The sequence below is a fragment of the Salvelinus alpinus genome, chromosome 3 (assembly GCF_045679555.1).
Source record: "Salvelinus alpinus chromosome 3, SLU_Salpinus.1, whole genome shotgun sequence".
In the NCBI taxonomy this organism is placed as follows: domain Eukaryota; kingdom Metazoa; phylum Chordata; class Actinopteri; order Salmoniformes; family Salmonidae; genus Salvelinus; species Salvelinus alpinus.
In genome coordinates, this window is record NC_092088.1 from 24,976,841 (window position 1) to 24,999,433 (window position 22,593).

At 46.1% G+C, this 22,593-nt stretch overlaps 1 protein-coding gene across 4 annotated transcripts in view; it reads left to right on the top strand.

Moving 5' to 3' along the window:
• Positions 1-22,593, top strand: part of ankfn1b (ankyrin repeat and fibronectin type III domain containing 1b) — a 295,078-nt gene that overhangs the window by 261,728 nt on the left and 10,757 nt on the right. For all 4 annotated transcript variants that reach the window (XM_071392239.1, XM_071392238.1, XM_071392237.1 and 1 more), the window contains 8 exons: positions 5,981-6,191; positions 6,993-7,200; positions 8,935-9,132; positions 10,244-10,357; positions 10,488-10,585; positions 12,349-12,439; positions 14,509-14,616; positions 16,534-16,633. In XM_071392239.1, coding sequence (XP_071248340.1) covers positions 5,981-6,191; positions 6,993-7,200; positions 8,935-9,132; positions 10,244-10,357; positions 10,488-10,585; positions 12,349-12,439; positions 14,509-14,616; positions 16,534-16,633 — 1,128 coding nt within the window. The remainder of the gene's footprint in view (positions 1-5,980; positions 6,192-6,992; positions 7,201-8,934; positions 9,133-10,243; positions 10,358-10,487; positions 10,586-12,348; positions 12,440-14,508; positions 14,617-16,533; positions 16,634-22,593) is intronic.

Below are 22,593 nucleotides of genomic sequence, written 5' to 3' on the forward strand. Positions count from 1 at the left end.
TTCCTGGTCTACCTCATGAAACCCCCAAAAAGATGCAAGAGACAGGTCTTGGTTCTATACAAATATGCATAGATAATAAACAGCAGTGTAAAAACAGGAGAGGGGAGGAGTAGGGGGGGGGGGTGTAAATAGTTCAGCAGTCTTATGGCTTGGGAGAGGAAGCTGTTAAGGAGCCTTTTGGTCCTAGACTTGGCGCTCCGGTACCCCTTCCAGTGCGGTTGCAGAGAGAACAGTCTATGATTTGGGTGATTGGAGTCTTTGACAATTTTCTAATCAAATTGTATTGGTCACACTCATGGTTAGCAGATGTTATTGCGAGTGTAGTGAAATGCTTGTGCTTCTAGTTTAGACAGTGCAGCAGTATCTAACAAGTGAACTAACAATTCCACAACAACTACCTAATACACACAAATCTATGTAAAGGAATGGAATAAGAATATATACATAGAAATAAACTCAGCAAAAAAAGAAAGGTCCCTTTTTCAGGACCATCTTTCAAAGATAATTCGTAAAAAATCCAAATAACTTCACAGATCTTCATTGTAAAGGGTTTAAACACTGTTTCCCATGCTTGTTCAATGAACCATAAACAATTAATGAACATGCACCTGTGGAACGATCGTTAAGACGCTAACAGCTTACAGACGGTAGGCAATTAAGGTCACAGTTATGAAAACTTAGGACACTAAAGAGGCCTTTCTACTGACTCTGAATAACACCAAAAGAAAGATGCCCAAGGTCCCTGCTCATCTGTGTGAACGTGCCTTAGGCATGCTGCAAGGAGGCATGAGGACTGCAGATGTGGTCAGGGCAATAAATTGCAATGTCCGTACTGTGAGACGCCTAAGACAGCGCTACAGGGAGACAGGACGGACAGCTGATCGTCCTCGCAGTGGCAGACCACGTGTAACAACACCTGCACAGGATCGGTACATCCGAACATCACACCTGTGGGACAAGTACAGGATGGCAACAACAACTGTCCGAGTTACCCTGGGAATGCACAATCCCTCCATCAGTGCTCAGACTGTCCGCAATAGGCTGAGAGAGGCTGGACTAAGGGCTTGTAGGCCTGGTGTAAGGCAGGTCCTCACCAGACATCACTGGCAACAACGTCGCCTATGGGCACAAACCCACCGTCGCTGGACCAGACAGGACTGGAAAAAAGTGCTCTTCACTGACGGGTCACGGTTTTGTCTCACCAGGGGTGATGGTCGGATTCGCATTTATCGTCGAAGGAATGAGCGTTACACCGAGGCCTGTACTCTGGAGCGGGATCGATTTGGAGGTGGAGGTTCCGTCGTGGTCTGGGGCGGTGTGTCACAGCATCATGGGACTGAGCTTGTTGTCATTGCAGGCAATCTCAACGCTGAGTGTTACAGGGAAGACATCCCCTCCCTCATGTGGTACCCTTCCTGCAGGCTCATCCTGACATGACCCTCCAGCATGACAATGCCACCAGCCGTACAGCTCATTCTGTGTGTGATTTCCTGCAAGACAGGAATGTCAGTGTTCTGCCATGGCCAGTGAAGAGCCCGGATCTCAATCCCATTGTGCACATCTGGAACCTGTTGGATCGGAGGGTGAGGGCTAGGGCCATTCCCCCCAGAAATGTCTGGGAACTTGCAGGTGCCTTGGTGGAAGAGTGGGGTAACATCTCACAGCAAGAACTGGCAAATCTGGTGCAGTCCATCAGAAGGAGATGCACTGCAGTACTTAATGCAGCTTAATCCAGATACTGACTGTTAGTTTTGATTTTGACAACCCCTTTGTTCAGGGACACATTATTCCATTTCTGTTAGTCACATGTCTGTGGAACTTGTTCAGTTTATGTCTCAGTTGTTGAATCTTGTTATGTTCATACAAATATTTACACATATTACGTTTGCTGAAAATAAACGCAGTTGACAGTTATAGAACGTTTCTTTTTTTGTTGAGTTTATATGGATGATCAATGACCGAGCTGCATAGGCAAGATGCAATAGATGGTATAAAGTACAGTAGATACATATGAGATGTATGAGATGAGTAATGCAAGATATGTAAACATTATTAAAGTGGCATTATTAAAGTGACTAGTGATCCATTTATTAAAGTGGCCAATGATTTTAGGTCTGTATGTAGGCAGCAGCCTCTCTGTGTTAGTGATGGCTATTTAACAGTCTGATGGCCTTGAGATAGAAGCTATTTTTCAGTTTCTCGGTCCCAGCTTTGACGTACCTGTACTGACCTCGCCTTCTGGATGGTAGAGGGGTGAACAGGCAGTGGTTTGGGTGGTTGTTGTCCTTGATTATCTTTTTGGCCTTCCTGTGACATCGGGTGCTGTAGGTGTCATGGAGGGCAGGTAGTTTGCCCCCCGGTGATGCGTTGTGCAGACTGCACCACCCTCTGGAGAGCCCTGCGGTTGTGGGCGGTGCAGTTGCCATCCCAGGTGATACAGCCGGACAGGATGCTCTCAATTGGGCATCTGTAAAAGTTTGTGAGGGTTTTAGGTGATAAGCCAAATTTCTTATGCCTCCTGAGGTTGAAGAGGGGCTGTTGCGCCTTCTTCCCCACACTGTCTGTGTGGGTGGACCATTTCAGTTTGTCCGTGATGTGTACGCCGAGGAACTTAAAACTTTCCATCTTCTCCACTGCTGTACCATCGATGTGGATAGGGGGGTGCTCCCTCTGCTGTTTCCTGAAGTCTACAATCATCTCCTTTGTTTTGTTGACGTTGAGTGAGAGGTTGTTTTCCTGACACCACACTCTGAGTGCTCTCACCTACTCCCTATAGGCTGTCTCGTTGTTGTTGGTAACCAAGCCTACTACTGTGTTGTGTTGTCTGCAAACTTGCTGATTGAGTTGGAGGCGTGCATGGACACGCAGTCATGGGTGAACAGGGAGTACAGGAGGGGGCAGAGCACGCACTCTTGTGGGGCCCCAGTGTTGAGGATCAGTGAAGTGGATATGTTGTTTCCTGCGGCCCGTCAGGAAGTCCAGGACCCAATTGCACAGGGCGGGGTTGAGACCCAGGGCCTCAAGCTTAATGATGAGCTTGGAGGGTACTATGGTGTTGAATGCTGAGCTGTAGTCAATGAATAGCATTCTTACATAGGTATTCCTCTTGTCCAGATGGGATAGGGCAGTGTGCAGTGTGATGGCGATTGCATCTTCTGTTGGACCTATTGGGGCGGTACGCAAATGGAAGTGGTTCTAGGGTGACAGGTAAGGTGGAGGTGATATGATTCTTGGGCCTTCCTCTGACACTGCCTAGTATATATGTCCTGGAAGCTTGGCCCCAGTGATGTACTGGGCTGTACGCACTACCCTCTATAGCGCCTTACGGTCAGATGCCAAGCAGTTGCCATACCAGGCGATGATGCAACTGGTGTGGATGCTCTTGATGATGCAGCTGTATAACTTTTTGAGGATCTGGTAACCCATGCCAAATCTTTTCAGTCTCCCGAGGGGGAAAGGTGTTGTCGTGCCCTCTTCACAACTGTCTTGGTATGTTTGGACCATGATAGTTCATTGGTGATGTGGACACCAAAGTACTTGAAACCATCGACCCCGCTCCACTACAGCCCAGTCAATGTCAATGGGTGGGGTGTTCGGCCCTCCTTTTCGTATATTTCACGATCAGCTCCTTTGTCTTGCTCACGTTGAGGGAAAGGTTGTTATCCTGGCACCACACTGCCAGGTCTCTGGCCTCCTCCCTATAGGCTGTCTCATCGTTGCCGGTGATCAAGCCTACCACTGTTGTGTCGTTAGCAAACGTAATTACTTTATAAGTAAATTAATTAAGCTAAGTGGTATTCTGTTCAGCTAAAATAGTGTACAAACCTTTAGTCAATGGCAATGTGATTGAATTTGGTCCCGTTTAGCTCAGTTGGTAGCGCATGGCACTTGCAACACTTGGGTTGTGGGTTCAATTCCCACGGGGGACCAGTACGAAAATGTCTGCACTCTCTGGATAATAGCGTCTGCTAAATGACGTAAATTTGACATGATCACTTAGTACAGACTTTTCAAAATGACTGCACCTGGGATATGAACTCGCAATGTCCCCTACACCTTCCTTACCTACTGTATAATACATCTCTGCACTTAACAGAAGAGTGCCATCTGCACTGCTATTTTAGTTACCCGTTAATCTGACTATGCTCTCGCTGATTTCATTTACTTATCTCATCTATTTGAGTTTGAGTTTTCAGTGTAGCTGTCTGTTGTTGATATTATTCTGTTTTAATGTTACTTCTGACTCACGTGGGTAAATGAAATTGTTTTTCTTCGGTGTATTCTTCACAGAGCTGAAATTTACTATGACGTGCAAAGTGTAGGAATAGGCCGACAGGTGAAGTCATTCATTGATGCAGACGTGGTGGCGTAGCAGGAAGACCGGTATGGCGAGGACAAGTTGAACAATAATTACCGGATGAATAAACATAAACAATATAATCACGTACGTCAAAGTGTGTCAAATATGTCAGTTAAAATCACTGTTTGTTAGAAGCACTGTTTGTGTGGGTGTCCCTAGCATTGCCAAAAGACAAAGAGCTGTGGCTGGATCAGTGGTTCACCAGTTAGGGCCTTGATGGGCTTGGCTTGTAATGAAACTATGGTGTACGGGCCCTGGGTAAAAAGTTTTTGTTGGGGGGAGAACGTTTCTTTGCGACCATCAGGTGACGTCCCCGGGACAAACCAGGAACTGGACAAAAACCTCGAGGGGACCATGACACAACATCCCAAGGACGTTCAGAGGACATTCAGGCGACCATGACACAACATTCCAAGAAAGTCCTAAAAACGTCCTCGGAGACGTCCTCTGGACAAACCGGGGACTAAACAAAACCTCCAGGGGACCATGACACAACGTCCGGAAGACTTTAGGCGATTTTGTGATGTTCCGTGGACTTCCTAACGACTCATTGTTGTTTGCAGGGTAATGTGTTTCGGCTGTATTTTCTTAGTCTTTAACATAGCCTCCATGTGAAGGACATTCTAAACAAGACATTATAAAGATATTAACAAGCAATGTACTGTTTATTATCACAGTATCTAAGGTAACATAGGTAATGTTTGGTACATTCTTCAAAAGTGTTAGCAACCACAGTCCTAGTCAGTGGTGTAAAGTACTTAAGGAAAAAGTATTTTGGGGGGGTATCTGTACTTTACTATTTATATTTTTGACAACTTATACTTTTACTTCACTACATTCCTAAAGAAAATGATGTACTTTTTACTCCATACATTTTTCCTGACACCCAAAAGTACTCGTTACATTTTGAATGCTTAGCAGGACAGAAACATTTTCCAATTCACACACTTATCAAGTGAACATCCCTGGTCATCCCTACTGCCTCTGATCTGATCTTCATTTGTAAATGATGTGTTTACAACGTGTTGGAGTGTTGGAGTGTGCTATCTGTAAAAAAATATATGAAAAATGTGGCTGCTTAACTTAATATAAGGAACTTACTTTTTTATTTTATTTAAATGATTTATACTTGTACTTTTACTTTTGATACTTAAGTATATTTTAACAATTACATTTACTTTGATACTTAAGTATATTTAAGACCAAATACTTTTAGACTTTTACTCAAGTAGTATTTTACTGAGTGACTTTCATTTTTACTTGAGTCATTTTCTATTAAGGTATCTTTACTTTTACTCAAGTATGACAATTGGGTACATTTCCCACCACTGGTGCAAGTGATTCAAAAATACCAGAAGTACAACAAACACTCACCCCATGCACACTGTGGTTCCAGTGGCTCAGTGGGTAAGTCCTAGCAACACCAGGCTTTTTGGGTTTGATTCCCTCATGGTCCACAAATACTGAATACACTATAGTTACCACTATAAACTCTGAGTCACTTTGGATAAAAGCATCTGCTAAAATAGCATACTAAGACCGATACAATTGATACTAATACTCACCAAAACCTTTCGCCCTCCTCTGCCCCTATCCAACCCCTCCCCCGTCTCCCCACAGGGCCGACTCAGCCAAGATGAGCCAGCGAGAGATGCGAGAGCCTCATCCTCCTCCCATCCGGAACAAGTCCACCAGTCTGTCATCCCCCAGTGCCGCCCGCCGCCTTTACAGGAACCTGTCAGGGAAGTTCCGTGTGGGCAACCTGCCTGGCCTGGAGGACAGTGTGGTGTCGGGACGAGGCGATAAGGAGCGCCTCCGCAAGTCCACTATGGTGAGGGACACAGGGTCAATACAGGTTCAACACTGGCTCAACTCAGGGTCAATACAGGTTAAACACAGGGTCAATACAGGTTAAACACAGGCTCAACACAGGGTCAATACAGGTTCAACACTGGCTCAACTCAGGGTCAATACAGGTTAAACACAGGGTCAATACAGGTTAAACACAGGCTCAACACAGGGTCAATACAGGTTAAACACAGGCTCAACTCAGGGTCAATACAGGTTAAACACAGGCTCAAAACAGGGTCAATACAGGTTAAACACAGGCTAAACACAGGGTCAATACAGGTTAAACACAGGCTCAACACAGAATCAACATAACCTCAATACAGAATCAGCACAGGCTCAATACAGAATCAACACAGATTCAATGCTGAATCAACACAGGCTCAATACAGAATCAACAGAGACTCAATACAGAATAAACACTGGCTCAATACAGAATCAACACAGGCTCAATACAGAATCAACACAGACTCAATACAGAATAAACACAGGCTCAATACAGAATCAACACAGGATCAATAGAGAATCAACACAGACTCAATACAGAATAAAAATCGTCTCAATACAGAATCCACACAGGCTCAGTACAGAATCCACACAGGCTCAATACAGAATCAAAACAGGCTCAATACAGAATCAACACATGCTCAATACAGAATCAACGCAGACTCAATACAGAATCAACACAGGCTCAATACTGAATCAACGCAGACACAACACAGACTCAATACAGACACAACACAAGCCCCTAACACCTCATTAAACATGTGTTGATGTGTGTTAGTTCCAGAGTAACGAGGCGCTGTTCGAGGCGGTGGAGCACCAAGAGATGGACCTGGTGCAGTTACTCCTGTCCCAGTACAGTATGGAGGAGTTGGACCTCAACACCCCTAACAGTGAGGGCCTGCTGCCCCTGGACATCGCAGTCATGACCAACAACGTACCCATGGCCAGGCTGCTGCTCCGCGCCGGAGCCAAGGAAAGCCCCCACTGTGGGTACCTGTTCTGGCTGGCTGGTTGGCTGGCTTGCTGGCTGACTGGCAGACTAGCTGTTTTCGTTCTGTCTGACTTTCTGTCTGTTCACCTGCTTGCCTGTCTGCCCACTTGCGCGCCTGCTTCTTAGCTTATAGTATCATAACAGTTGTTTATTGAAGAAAATATGGAGAATGCTCCCTCCTCATGTACCACAGTATGAGTAGAATAGGTCCTTTTGGTACATACCTAGGATCAGCTTACCCTCCCCAAATCCTAACTCTTAGAATGCAAAACTGACTTTAGATCAGCGTCTAAAAGTAACTTAATCCTCACTCCGGCAAGCGCGGCCGTCGTCATGGAAACCGCACCCGCTGCCACGGCAACCAGAGCAGCTGTCACAGTAAGCAGAACAACCAACCTCTCACGACGCACCAAACAACAGCGCGCTCCTACACTAGAGAGCATGTCAAAGTTGACTGTTGTTGTCTCTCAGTCTGGCAGCGAGAGAAGAAAGAGCGATAGCCGAAAAACATAATGGTGCTAAAGGGGGCGTCGTTATGGCATTATGATGCAATATTAGTCATCTTCACAAGGTTCTGCCGCCTGTGATCTAGCAGCCTCCACCGTCTCACCCTCTGCTAATGATTAGGCCTCGCCGAGCGCTCCCAGACTATTTGTGTTTGCGCTCCCTTTCCAGAACCTGTCCAGACGTTTTATAAAGGTATCACCAAATTGAAAACACTTGAATGGAAAGTGGTGTTTACTGAAGTTTGCTCTTTGATTGCTCTCCGGAGCCCAAACAACACGTGAAGAAAAAAAGAGAGGGAACGAGAAAGAGGGAGGGAGGAGGAGAGAAATAAAGGGTTCTCCCGTCAAACCCCAACCAGGATACCGCGTCGGCGTTTTTATAAGAGCGTTCTAATCAAACTCCATCTGAGGAGAATTGAGATCAAAGACAATGCAGTGCTTTCGTTAGGCTTTGAACGAAAGCTCCGAAAAGCCATTGATTCTGCTGCGGGAGACTTCAGAGAGTCTGTCTGCGGCTCCCTGAGACAGAGACGTACTGAGACATACTGTAGACGTACTGTCTCAGACACAGACGTAGAGAGACAGACATAGGCATTCATAGACACCATATAGACTCATAGTGGTCGTCCCCTGTGGCTCACATGGTACAAGAAACGAAACGAAACACAGTGAGACATACTGAGACATGTATGAACACAGTTAAGTGAGACACAGTGACACGTTGAAGTTCACTCAAGACCCACTTTGAGTCAGGTAGACTGGGCTAGGTAGTAAGACAGGCGGATCTATAATAACGTAGTTATACCTCTGTCTTACAGCACCCGACAAACAGTTTTCTCATCATTTTGGGTGTCCCCTTGAAATCCTTGCACCACAGAGGAACCAAACCCCGACTGTCAACACTTAGTTTCATGACCCCATTTTCTCTGTCATTTTAACTCTAAATGATGTCACCCTTAAAGAGTGACTGCGCAGTTAAATGGGATTTAATGAGGAATTTGCGTTAGTGCCTCTGACAAACAGAGACATTAAAAAGGCTTGAGGGTTTTACCAGTGGATTATGGGAAAAGAGGGGGAGGTTTTCTTAGAATGAAAGGATACCTGCACGATGCTTTATTCGCCCAAAAGTGATGCTATTATTTCCAAGAGCACGGCTGGTAATGTGTCGATCGTTGCCTTAGTGTGTAATCCAAATTACAACTGTGTGTGTTTGTGCCCTGCAGTTGTGAGCCTGGAGGGCCGCGCGGTGCACCTGGCCACGTTGGTCCGTGAGGCCGAGCAGCGTGTGGGGGACTTGCAGGCCCAGGTGCGGAGTGAGTTCCCCGGGGAGCGGGAGGCGTCGGACCATGAGAGGCAACTCAAGGCCTGGGAGTGGAGGCACCGGCTCTTCAGACGCATGCAGACGGGCTTTGAGCATGCCAGTTAGTAGACACACACACACACACACACACGGACACACACGCCATAACACACATAATACACACACAGGGGGCACTGCTTTGTGCCACTTAATTGTAAAATATGCTGTGTGTGTGTGTGTGTGTGTGTGTGTGTGTGTGTGTGTGTGTGTGTGTGTGTGTGTGTGTGTGTGTGTGTGTGTGTGTGTGTGTGTGTGTGTGTGTGTGTGTGTGTGTGTGTGTGTGTGTGTGTGTGTGTGTGTGTGTTAGATATTTTGGAGCCAGAGATCATGTGCTAGGCTCCACTTGAAGTACAGTTGGGGCCCAGATCTTTCCAGCGTCGCCTTGATTTCCATTTTTTTTGTTCTTTTTTTTTGGTGGCATTCTGTCTGGGCTGAGCTGTTAATAGGTTCCACGTTGTGATGGCTGGGACAGAGCGGGGTGTGTGTGTGTGTGTGTGTGTGTATGTGTGTATACACCCAAGTGTGTGTGTTCATGCTTATATGTGTGAGCACATGCATGTGTGAGTAGGCCTATGTGTGCGTGTGTGTGTTCGTGTGTGTGCGCTCGCGTCTGGGGTGTGTGTGTAGTGCGTCTATGTTCCCTCTTTAACTTTTTATAGGCATTTCTTGACACGCGTGGTGGTAGGTAGACAGACAGCCCCTTTACACCCTACTCAATCTGGACTTTGATGCATAGAGGAGTTCTTCATTACTTTACATACTCCATGCTTTTATGACCAGACACATTTTGTAGGCTTTTCTCAGGCACTCAAACACAGTAGTGAAATTCTTCAGATAGTGGAAGGTGCGTGTTATGATTATGAATAAAGAAAAAAAGACGTCTTTGGCTGATTGAACATTGTATGTAACTGTGTTACTGCAAGTCGACTGAGGAATGATTGTAAAGTGCGATATCAATTTAGTTGATCTCGATTTAACCACAACCGTCCACACAGCAACACTTTCCCCTGTTTTCCCGGGAGTGCTGGGTATGTGACATATTCTATGAAACCATGAACATTTCTGACTTTTTGTCAGCCCTGATTGACTGTCACTGACTCACTGAATAACATTGTTGAAGCCCTAAAAAGCCAACAATACCGGATAATATGAAGATGTTTGTCCGTCCACAGGCCCTCCGGATGTTCCCAGCTCTGTCCGTCTGTCTGTCCTTAGCAGCTCCAGTCTGAGGGTGGACTTCCAGGAGCCTCTCAGTGTCAACTCTGCAGTAGTCACCAAGTACAAAGGTCAGCACCCGTTACGTGCTACTTGCAATGCTTACTAATAAGACATGGAGTCATGTTTATTATTCTATAGAGACTGGGAGGAAAGTAGGTACGAAATGCACTAATGTAACTGTGTGTGTGCGCTCCACAGTGAGTTGGAGCGGTTCCCCTTCCCTCAGTCCTCTGTTGGGTGAGGCGCTAGTAGAGGACACCAGTCTACTGCAGTGCAACATTACCGACCTCACACGCGTGAGTATATATTCATGTTCAGTAGGGCACACCATACCAAAACGCTTTGCAACAAAAAAGAGCATTCTACACTCTAATTGGACAAGTTTAGTTAGCACCTTTTTTTTAACCAGGTAAGTTGACAGAGAACACATTCTCATTTACAGCAGCAACCTGGGGAACAGTTACAGGGGAGATGAATGAGCCAATTGTAAGCTGGGGATGGTTAGGTAACCGTGATGGTATAAGGGCCAGATGGGGAATACAGCCAGGGTTAACACCCCTACTCTTGTGCCATGCGATCTTTAGTGACCACAGAGAGTCAGGACATCCGTTTAACGTCCCTTCCGAAAGACAGCACCCTACACAGGGCAATGTCCCCAATCACTGTCCTGGGATATTTTTTTTTGGGGGGGGGGGGTGACCAGAGGAATAAGTGCCTCCTACTGGCCCTCCAACACCACTTCCAGTAGCATCTGGTCTCCCATCCAGGGACCAGCCAGGACCAACCCCACTTAGCTTCAGAAGCAAGCCAGCAGTGGGATGCAGGGTGGTATGCTGTTGGCATACCTGGTTCACTCAGTCTTTTCCCTACTGAACACAACACAGGGCTATTCCAAAGCGCTGATGGTTTTCTCCCCCAGCTATCAATGAATAATTTCATTTCCATCAAATCTTACATCCAAGTTAAATACCTCAGCTAGAGAGGCAAATACACACACACACACACACACACACACACACACACACACACACACACACACACACACACACACACACACACACACACACACACACACACACACACACACACACACACACACACACACACACACACACACACACACACACACAGGCCCATCACATCAGAGTGATGCTCAATCAGAATGTCAAAATGTCAACATGTCTCAGTCAGATCGACACTTTCCCATGTGTCTGAAAAGCACATTTCCACTGCTTCCACCTCAGGCCTTATAAAGGCTGCCAGTGATGGCATACAGCTACACTTTCCCCATTTACGGGTGAGAAAGCAACACACAAAAACACAACAGTTAGCTTTCCAACAGCTGGTAGCTTTGACCGATAAAAACACTTGGAAGGCCACTATTCCACATGAAGGGCCATGATAGGAATCACATATGTGTCTGAGCCACTCGGTTAGATGTCACATTGTTAAGGCCTTTTATCATGTGATACTTCTGTACTCCAAAAATTCAGTTTCCTTTCTAGTCCCTAGTCATCTGAGCACACACTCTATAAACACACACTCACACGCACGTAACACACACACATTTAAATTAGGGCAGAAAGAGTTAGAGCTCTGTAAAAAATAAACTGCTCAAACACATTTCATTGTTTAAAATCTCAGCTCCCGTCATTGCATAAGGGAGCACAGCCAGACACACACACACGCACGCAATACATAACCTGATTTATGGTTTTCATTTTAGACGGGCACATAGACAGACAGACGCTCCGGGGACATTATTGTGCAGGAGAAATCCCCCGGTGCATATAGGTCCTCTAGGCTCTGTCGCCATGCCGCCCACACACACACAGACAGTATGAGGACATGCAGGGACAAACATTACCGCCCAATGTAAATGCTATGAAAGAGAATACATCATTTGTTAACTGCATCACTATTAGAGACACTTAATCGCAAATAATTCAAAAGACCCTTTAATAGTAATAATATTTCATTTATTTTGTTTCATTTCTTTCATTTTATTATTTCATAGCGCATTGTGCTAATGCCATCTCTTTGTGTTGTTCTGTGGCAGGGAGATTATTACTATTTCCAGGTGTCTGCCTTCAACATGAAGGGATGGGGTCCTGCCCAGAACTCCACCCCATCCTGCGCCTCCCCTTCCAGTAAGTCCACCTCTCTATCCCCTCATCTGTGCGTCCGTTCGTGCGTTGGGCTGTTCTCATTGAACCCGCATCAAGCGTGTCGTCTGAGCCGAATTTCCAACGCCAACGTCATTTCAGCGTTGCTTAACTCCCTCTTACCAACTTCCATGGTATTGGGTGGTTAGGTGGTTGGTGGTTGGCAGCTAGACCCCCCTGGTCAGAAGCAGGGTGCCGGACCCCCGTCTAATGCCGGACGTCAGTGTGTGTAACCTTAGCTGTGTGTTTGGACTAATGAGATCAGCCAATGGGTGGTGTGAAGTCATCCAAGTCAACAGCTGGTCAGAACACCTCTGCCTCTCTCCTTCTCTCTATTTCTCTCCTTCCCTCTCAGTCTTTCAAAGTCTGTCTCTCTTCCTCTTCCTGTCTCTCCCTGTCTCTTTCTCACTCTCTCGATCTCTTGATCTTTCGATCTCTCATCGAGCTCTCTCTTCCTCCCCTCTCTCTCTCCCAGTAAGGACACGAGGAGAGGAAGCCAAATTAGATTATTGAGATGTACCCCGACCCGCAGTCGTTTCCACATTCCGAGTGGGATTCCCGACATCGTGGTGTGGGATGAGTTTTAGAGCTTGTGCGTTAAAAACCTCAAAGTGCGTCAACTGCTGTTGACTTTTCCTTTCAACACCTGACCAAACTGAATGTCCCTGGGAGAGCGAAAGGAAACTGCAGTGTATGACAGCAGAATAGACAGCGTGTACTCCTGCGTTTAGAACACGTTCAATATGTATGTGCTGTTGTGTACGTCACATACGTGTTTGTTTTGTCTACACTTGTTTGTGTGTGTTCATTGTAAGCATGTTTGTGTGTTTCTATACTTGTGTAAAAAGGTGTAAACACATACAAACGTACCAATGTGTGTATGAATTTGCCGGTGCAAGTCTGTATAGTGTGTATCTCTGCCTGTATATATGAGAGAGAGAGAGAGAGAGAGAGAGAGAGAGAGAGAGAGAGAGAGAGAGAGAGAGAGAGAGTCAGCCTGGGCTTTCCCTCTCTCTCCCCCCAACCACCCCATTCCCACCTCTCCCCCCTCCCTTCGAGCTAATTTCGATGGTTGCGTGTTTGTGTTTTCCATTTGGGCTACCACTGGAAATATTTGCATGTCTGTGAGAGCTGGGGCCGTAAAGGCCCAACAGTGGGGCCCTTATACGAGGACCTCTCTCTCCGACGGGGCCATTAAAGAGGCTAGTTGTCCAGTCAGGACAGGAACCTTTCCGGGAATAGAGCTCACGGTGTTTCACCCAGCCTCCAGGGGCCCACGGGGGATAACCAAGACGCCGCTGTTGCTGCCGTCTTATCACCAGCACATCATCCTCCCTCCCTCTGTCCTTTTCTACTCCTCCGCGGGCCACTGCTGCCACACTCTCTCTATCTAGAGGGAGAGTCTATACTAAACTGTTTACCCCTTGTGTATACAGTGGGACTGAGGGAGGGATGTGTAGTGTGTCTGTCTGTGCAGGGGGGTGTACAGTGTGTTTGTGTACTGTAGGTGTGTGTGTGTGTGTGTGTGTGTGTGTGTGTGTGTGTGTGTGTGTGTGTGTGTGTGTGTGTGTGTGTGTGTGTGTGTGTGTGTGTGTGTGTGTGTGTGTGTGTGTGTGTGTGTGTGTGTGTGTGTGTGTGTGTGTGTGTGTGTGTGTGTGTGTGTGTGTGTGTGTGCAGTATGTGGGCGGGGTGAGGCGTGTGGCGTGTTGCACTCCTGCATCTCTCAGTCGCCGTGTGTGCGCGTATGTATAGGGGGGAGAGGGAGGGACAGGTCTGCACACACTGAGTGCTCTCAGTCGGCTCGCTCCAAGTGGCAGCAGCAGCACACACTGGAGCTGTCTCTCCCTCTTAGCCAACCACAGCTTTCTCACACTGAGGTGGCACTGACACACACCATGTTTTTTTTTGCCCCAGTATTTCCATGTAATGCAGGTTTATGATATTGATAGTTCACTGGCACAGTTTGCGGTGTATGTGCCTTGCTCAAGGGCACAATGGCTGTAGGTGGCACCACATGTGTGTTTATTGTTCATTGTTTCTGTATGTATCTGCAGGTTGGAGGGAGATTGATGGCCGCGCACCTCGCCAGCGGGGACAGAAGGAGGCGCTAGACCAGCTACTGGGACAGATTAAAGAGACGCACCGCCACTGTGTGTGCCACGGTATAAAGAGTCTCCCCGTCTTCTCTTCTCGGCTACCTCAACATGTAGTATAAGTCATCTCTGCTACTTATACAGGATCAGACCTTTCTGAATCCTCCGTAAATGTTAAGGTTAGACTGGGGCTGTAGTAATCTGATCCTAGGTCTGTGGTTAAGGGACACTTGAGTCCTGAACACTTTGTGCCACACTGAAATGAACCCCCATCTTTTCATAAGTAAGCAGTTTTCCCTAACTGAATAATGTTCCTTGGTCTCTCACTTGGAGTGGGAGCATATGCAATGGCAAATATATCTTGGAGATCTCACTCAATGCTTCACTGTGCTTTGGGTATGCTTCTTGTTCAATGGCTCCTTTTGCTTTTGTTTCCAAAATACCTCTTACAGTAAATTGGCTCGATAATTGAATGTTAAGGCCTGATAACATAGAAGATTTTCTCTGGTGGTTGTGAATCCAGTTTCACAACAAAACAGTCACTCAGTCAGTCAGCTCAGTCCTATATTGAAATGGTAGGATATGTAGTATATGCATATACTGTATAGTAAAGTATTACTATGTATAAACGTATATACCTACTGTATATAGCATAATGACGTAACATGTCACATATAGTAATCAGGGGAGTAGCAGTGTATACTATGCCTACTATATACACATATAGCATAATGATATAATGTATGTAGCATGTCATGTATAGTCATCAGTAATAATCTATATAATAGTCAGCATTCAGTCCCCTGGCCAGGCTTTTCCAGTTCACGCACGGTAGCCGAGGTCGTCTGTCCCAGGTCATGTTTGTTGTTCTTGTAGAGACGGAGTCTTGACTCTAGTTTGAGGGCTATAAATTAACACTGACTGGCTGCAGCCTGGTCCCCCTACAGGCCTCCAGGACCCCTGTCTGCCCCCCTCCCCCTCCCAAAACTGCCCACCCGCACCCCCCTTCTCCAAACACTATTAATTAAACTGTGAAAGAGGCCTTGACTAACACAGGCACCCCAGCGGACGGCTATACCTGTCTGTCTTACTCAGTGTCAGGGCGGTAAGAGGGCTGTTGGAAAGGGGGGGCTCTAGTAAGGGGGGGCGAGGTGAACTGCAGCTCGTTTTCTTGTTATTCCACCACGACTCGTCTCATGAAAATAAAATGTGTTCATTTCTCCTGAATAGGGGATTTATTGACTTAAGTGGGCTGAGCCGGAGTGAGATTGCCTCAGGGCTTCTGTGTAGGGGGGACCCCGCAGGTTCTAATGAATTGTAAAGCACATTATCTCACTTGCCCCACCCCCCCAGGCCCACTAAAAATAAACATGTCCCCTCAGAGAGAACTGACCTCCCTGTCAGTGAAAGACGAAGGGTTACCCCCTCCACCTCCTCCTCCTGTAACCCCCTGCCCCACCCTCCGTCCCCCCAGTACGTCTTTTTAGGTCTCTATATCTATATACGGCAGGCTCTGACACCTCCTGTCTGTCCAGGTAAACACGCACACACACACACACACACACACACACACACACACACACACACACACACACACACACACACACACACACACACACACACACACACACACACACACACACACACACACACACACACACACACACACACACACACACACACACACACACACACACCCAGCCCCCCTTTGTGACTGCACTTAGAATGGCTGGTTTTCTCTGGCCCTATAGTCTGCTTCAGAGTGTGTGTGAATGTGTCAACTGACCTAACCTGAATAGGACACATGAAATTACCGACACATTCCACTACACTACTGTGCATACACCTAAACTGTGGGACACAGGATGCATTATCCATTCCTAACAGTGATGCCCCGAAGAAAATTCTTACTGTAAATTCTTACTGAGACGTTGGCTTGGTACAGTAGTTCTATTAATCACTGTCTTGGCCCTCTCATCCTTTCAGAACAGTGCAAAGCCCCTCCACACGTGAGGAAACATTCCGTATCCAAAAGCCTGCGCCACCTCTTCCAGCCTACCAGCAAATTTGTCAAAAGCTTGAAACGGTATTTAAGCATTTTACACCTTCTTATATCTCCTGCCTTCCATCTTCACTTTCATGAGAGTATTTATTTTCACACCTACAGTACCAGTCAAAAGTTTGGATACACCTACTCATTTAAAGGTTTTTCTTTATTTGTACTATTTTCTACATATGTATAATAATAGTGAAGATATCAAAACTATGAAATAACACATATGGAATCATGTAGTAACCAAAACAGTGTTTAACAAATCACATTTTTGAGATTTTTCAAAGTAGCCACCCTTTGCCTTGATGACAGCTTTGAACACTCTTGGCATTCTCTCAACCAGCTTCATGAGGTAGTCACCTGGAATGCATTTCAATTAACAGGTGTGCCTTGTTAAAAGTTCATTTGTGGATTTTTTTTCCTTCTTAATGCGTATGAGCCAATCAATTGTGTTGTGACAAGGTAGGGTTGGTATACAGAAGATAGCCCTATTTGGTAAAAGACCAAGTCCATATTATGGCAAGAACATCTCAAATAAGCAAAGAGAAATGGCAGTCCATCATTACTTTATTATTATTATTTTTATTTTTGTCACTTTTATTTAACCAGGTAAGCCAGTTGAGAACAAGTTCTCATTTACAACTGCGACCTGGCCAAGATAAAGAAAAGCAGTGCGACACAAACAACAACACAGAGTTACACATGGGATAAACAAACGTACAGTCAATAACACAATAGAAAAATCTATATACAGTGTGTGCAAATGTAGAAAGGCAATAAATTGGCCATAGTGGCAAAATATTTACAATTTAGCATTAACACTGGAGTGATAGATGTGCAGATGATGATGTGCAAGTAGAGATACTGGGGTGCAAAAGAGCAACAAAAAAACAAAAAACAATATGGGGATGAGGTAGTTGGGTGGGCTATTTACAGATGGGCTGTGTACAGGTGCAGTGGTCGGTAAGCTGCTCTGACAGCTGATGTTCATAGTTAGTGAGGGAGATATAAGTCTCCAGCTTCATTGACTTTTGCAATTTGTTCCAGTCATTGGCAGCAGAGAACTGGAAGGAAAGGCGGCCAAAGAGGTGTTGGCTTTGGGGATGACCAGTGAAATATACCTGCTGGAGCGCATGCTACGGGTGGGTGGTGCTATGGTGACCAGTGAGCTGAGATAAGGCGGGGCTTTACCTAGCAAAGACTTATAGATGACCTGGAGCCAGTGGGTTTGGCGACAAATATGAAGCGAGGGCCAGCCAACTAGAGCATACAGGTCGCAGTGGTGCGTAGTATATGGGGCTTTGGTGACTAAACGGATGGCACTGTGATAGACTACATCCAATTTGCTGAGTAGAGTGTTGGAGGCTATTTTCTAAATGACACCGCCGAAGTCAAGGATCGGTAGGATAGTCAGTTTTACGAGGGTATGTTTCGCAGCGTGAGTGAAGAAGGCTTTGTTGCGAAATAGGAAGCCGATTCTAGATTACATTTTGGATTGGAGGTGCTTAACGTGAGTCTGGAAGGAGAGTTTACAGTCAAACCAGACACCTAGGTATTTGTAGTTGTCCACATATTCTAAGTCAGAACCGTCCAGAGTAGTGATGCTGGTCGGGCGGGCAGCGATCGGTTGAAGAGCATGCATTTAGTTTTTCTAGCATTTAAGGGCAGTTGGAGGCCACGGAAGGAGTGTTTTATGGCATTGGAGCTCGTTTGGAGGTTTGTTAACACAGTGTCCAAAGAAGGGCCAGATGTATACAGAATGGTGTCGTCTGCGTAGAGGTGGATCAGAGAATCACCAGCAGCAAGAGCGACATCATTGATATATACAGAGAAAAGAGTCGGCCCGAGAATTGAAACCCTGTGGCACCCCCATAGAGACTGCCACAGGCCCTCCGATTAGAAACACTGAACTCTATCTGAGAAGTAGTTGGTGAACCAGGCGAGGAAGTCATTTGAGATACCAAGGCTATTGAGTCTGCCGATAAGAATATGGTGATTGACAGAGTTGAAAACCTTGGTCAAGTCGATGAAGACGGCTGCACGGTACTGTCTTTTATCAATGGCGGTTATGATATTGTTTAGGACCTTGAGCGTGGCTGAGGTGCACCCATAACCAGCTCGGAAGCCGGATTGCATAGTGGAGAAGGTAGGGTGGGATTCTAAATGGTCGGTGATCTGTTTGTTAACTTGGCTTTAGGTTTGTAACAGTTTGGGTCTAGAGTGTCTCCCCTTTGAAGAGGGGGATGACCGCGGCAGCTTTCTAATCTTTAGGGATCTCAGACGATACGAAAGAGAGGTTGAACAGGCTAGTAATAGGGGTTGCAAGAATTGCAGCGGATAATTTCAGAAAGAGAGGGTCCAGATTGTCTAGCCCAGCTGATTTGTAGGGGTCCAGATTTTGCAGCTCTTTCAGAAAATCATCTATCTGGATTTGGGTGAAGGAGAAGCGGGGGGGGGGGGGGCGGGGGGGGGGGGGGGGGCGGGGCGGGGGGGGGGGGGGGGGGGCTTGGGCAAGTTGCTGCGGGGGATGCAGAGCTGTTGGTAGGGGTAGCCAGGTGGAAAGCATTATCGTAGATTTATCGGTGGTGACAGTGTTTCCTAGCCGTGGGCAGCTGGGAGGAGGTGCTCTTATTCTCCATTGACTTTACAGTGTCTCAAAACTTTTTGGAATTAGTGCTACAGGATGCAAATTTTTATTTGAAAAAGCTAGCCTTTGTTTTCCTGACTGACTGTGTATATTGGTTCCTGACTTCCCTGAAAAGCTGCATGTCGCGGGGGCTATTCGATGCTAATGCAGTACGCCACAGGATGTTTTTGTGCTGGTCAAGGGCAGTCAAGTCTGGAGTGAACCAGGGGCTATATCTGTTCTTAGTTCAAATGTTTTGAATGGGGCATGCTTATTTAAGATGGTGAGGAAAGCACTTTTAAAGAACAACCAGGCATCCTCTACTGACAGGATGAGGTCAATATCCTTCCAGGATACCCGGGCCAGGTCGATTAGAAAGGCCTGCTCGCTGAAGTATTTTAGGGAGCGTTTGGCAGTGATGAGGGGTGGTTGTTTGACCGTGGACCCATTACGGACGCGGGCAATGAGGCAGTGATCGCTGAGATCCTGGTTGAAGACCGCAGAGGTGTATTTGGAGGGCAAGTTGGTCAGGATGATATCTATGAGGGTGCCCATGTTTACAGATTTAGGGTTGTACCTGGTAGGTTCCTTGATCATTTGTGTGAGATTGAGGGCATCTAGCTTAGATTGTAGGATGGCCGGGGTATTAAGCATATCCTAGTTTAGGTCACCTAACTGTACGAACTCTGAAGATAGAGTTTAAGACAGTGGTTCCCAAACTTTTTATAGTCCCGTACCCGTTCAAATGTTCAACCTCCAGCTGCGTACCTCCTCTAGCACCGGGGTCAGCGCACTCTCAAATGTTGTTTTTTGCCATAATTGTAAGCCTGTCACACACACACTATAAAATGCATTTATTAAACATAAGAATGAGTGTCACTTTTTGTCATAACCCGGCTCGTGGGAAGTGACAAAGAGCTCTTATAGGACCAGGGCACAAATAATAAGATAATAATAATCAATAATTTTGCTCCTTATTTAACCATCTTACATATAACATCTTATTTGTTCATCGAAAATTGCGAATAACTCACCATAGGTTAATGAGAAGGGTGTGCTTGAAAGGATGCACATAACTCTGCAATGTTGGGTTGTATTGGAGAGAGTCTGTCTTAAATCATTTTCCACACACAGTCTGTGCCTGTATTTAGTTTTCATGCTAGTGAGGGCCGAGAATCCACTCTCACATCGGTATGTGGTTGCAAAGGTCATCAGTGTCTTAACAGCGCGATTTGCCAAGGCAGGATACTCTGAGCACAGCACAATCCAGAAATCTGGCAGTGGCTTCTGATTAAATTCAATTTTCACAGAACCACTTGTTGAAATTTCGATGAGGCTCTCTTATTCAGATATTGGTAAGTGGACTGGAGGCAGGGCATGAAAGGGATAACCTGCTTAATTGCGCACCCAACTCACTCAGGTGCTTTGCTATATCACATTTGACATTGTCTGTAAACTTGAGTTCATTTGCACACAAAAAATCATACAATGAAAGACCTGTGTGTTGTCCTTGTTAATGCGGACAGAGAAGAGCTCCAACTTCTTAATCATAGCCTCAATTTTGTCCCACACATTGAATATAGTTGCGGAGAGTCCCTGTAATCCTAGATTCAGATCATTCAGGTGAGAAAAATAATCACCCAGATAGGCCAGTCGTGTGAGAAACTCGTCATCATGCAAGCGGTCAGACAAGTGAAAATGATGGTCAGTAAAGAAAACTTTAAGCTCGTCTCTCAATAATAAAAAAACTTTTCAATACTTTGCCCCTTGATAACCAGCGCACTTCTGTATGTTGTAAAAGCGTTACATGGTCGCTGCCCATATCAATTCAAACTTTATTTGTCACTTGCGCCAAATACAACAAGTGTAGACTTTACCGTGAAATGCTTACTTACAAGCCCTTAACCAACAGTGCAGTTCAAGAAGAAGAAAATATTTACCAAGTAGGCTAAAATAAAAAAGTACAAATAAAAAGTAACACAATAAGAATAACAATAACGAGGCTATATACAGGGGGCACCGGTACCGAATCAGTGTGCTAGTTAAGGTAATCTGTATATGTAGGTGGGGGCGAAGTGACTATGCATAGGTAACAAACAAACAGCGAGTAGCAGCAGTGTACAAAAGGGGGGGGGGGTCAATGTAAATTGTCCGGTGGCGATTTTATCAATTTTTCAGCAGTCTTATGGCTTGGGGGTAGAAGCTGTTGAGGAGCCTTTTGGTCCTAGACTTGGCGCTCCGGTACCGCTTGCTGTGCGGTAGCAGAGAAAATAGTCTATAACTTGGGTGACTGGAGTCTCTGACAATTTTATGGGCTTTCCTCTGACACCGCCTATTAAATAGGTCCTGGATGGCAGGAAGCTTGGCCCCAGTGATGTACTGGGCCGTTCGCACTACCCTCTGTAGCGCCTTACGGTCAGATGCCGAGCAGTTGCCATACCAGGCGGTGATGCAACCGGTCAGGATGCTCTCGATGGTGCAGCTGTAGAACCTTTTGAGGCTCTGGGGACCCATGCCAAATCTTTTCAGTCTCCTGAGGGGGAAAAGGTTTTGTCGTGCCCTCTTCACGACTGTTTTGGTGTGTTTGGTATGTTTGGACCATGATAGTTTGTTGGTCATGTGGAAATTCTCGAACCGCTCCACTACAGCCCTGTCGATGTTAATGGGGGCCTGTTCATAACATTGCATAGTGCAGAAAATACACGAGAGTTCAGGGGCCTTCCTTTAACAAAGTTAACCATTTTCACTGTAGTGTCCAAAACATCTTTCAAGCTGTCAGGCATTCACTTGGCAGCAAGAGCCTCTCGGTGGATGCTGCAGTGTACCCAAGTGGCGTCGGGAGCAACTGCTTGCACGCTCATTACCACTCCACTATGTCTCCCTGTCATGGCTTTTGCGCCGTCAGTACGGATACCAACACATCTTGACCACCAAAGTCCATTTGATGTCACAAAGCTGTCCAGTTCTTTAAAAATGTCCTCTCCTGTTGTCCAGGCTTCCAGTGGTTTGCAGAAGAGGATGTATTTCTTAATTGACCCCCCATAAATGTAACGGGCATATACCAGGAGCTATGCCAGGCCCGCCACGTCTGTTGACTCATCCAGCTGTAACGCATAGAATTCACTGGCTTGTATGCGCAGCAGTAATTGTTTCAACACATCTCCTGCCATGTCACTGACGAAGGCATTGTCTGTATTGTTTTTTGGGGCCTTTTCCCCCAGCATTGTCCCAAAACTCACCCAAATGTATAGCCCCGTTGGAAAATATAAATGGACTTTTTGAAAATGTGAATCGCATTTTTATTTGGCGTACCCCTGACGGCATTGCGCGTACACCTGGGGGGAATACCAGCTTTAAGACATTAAGG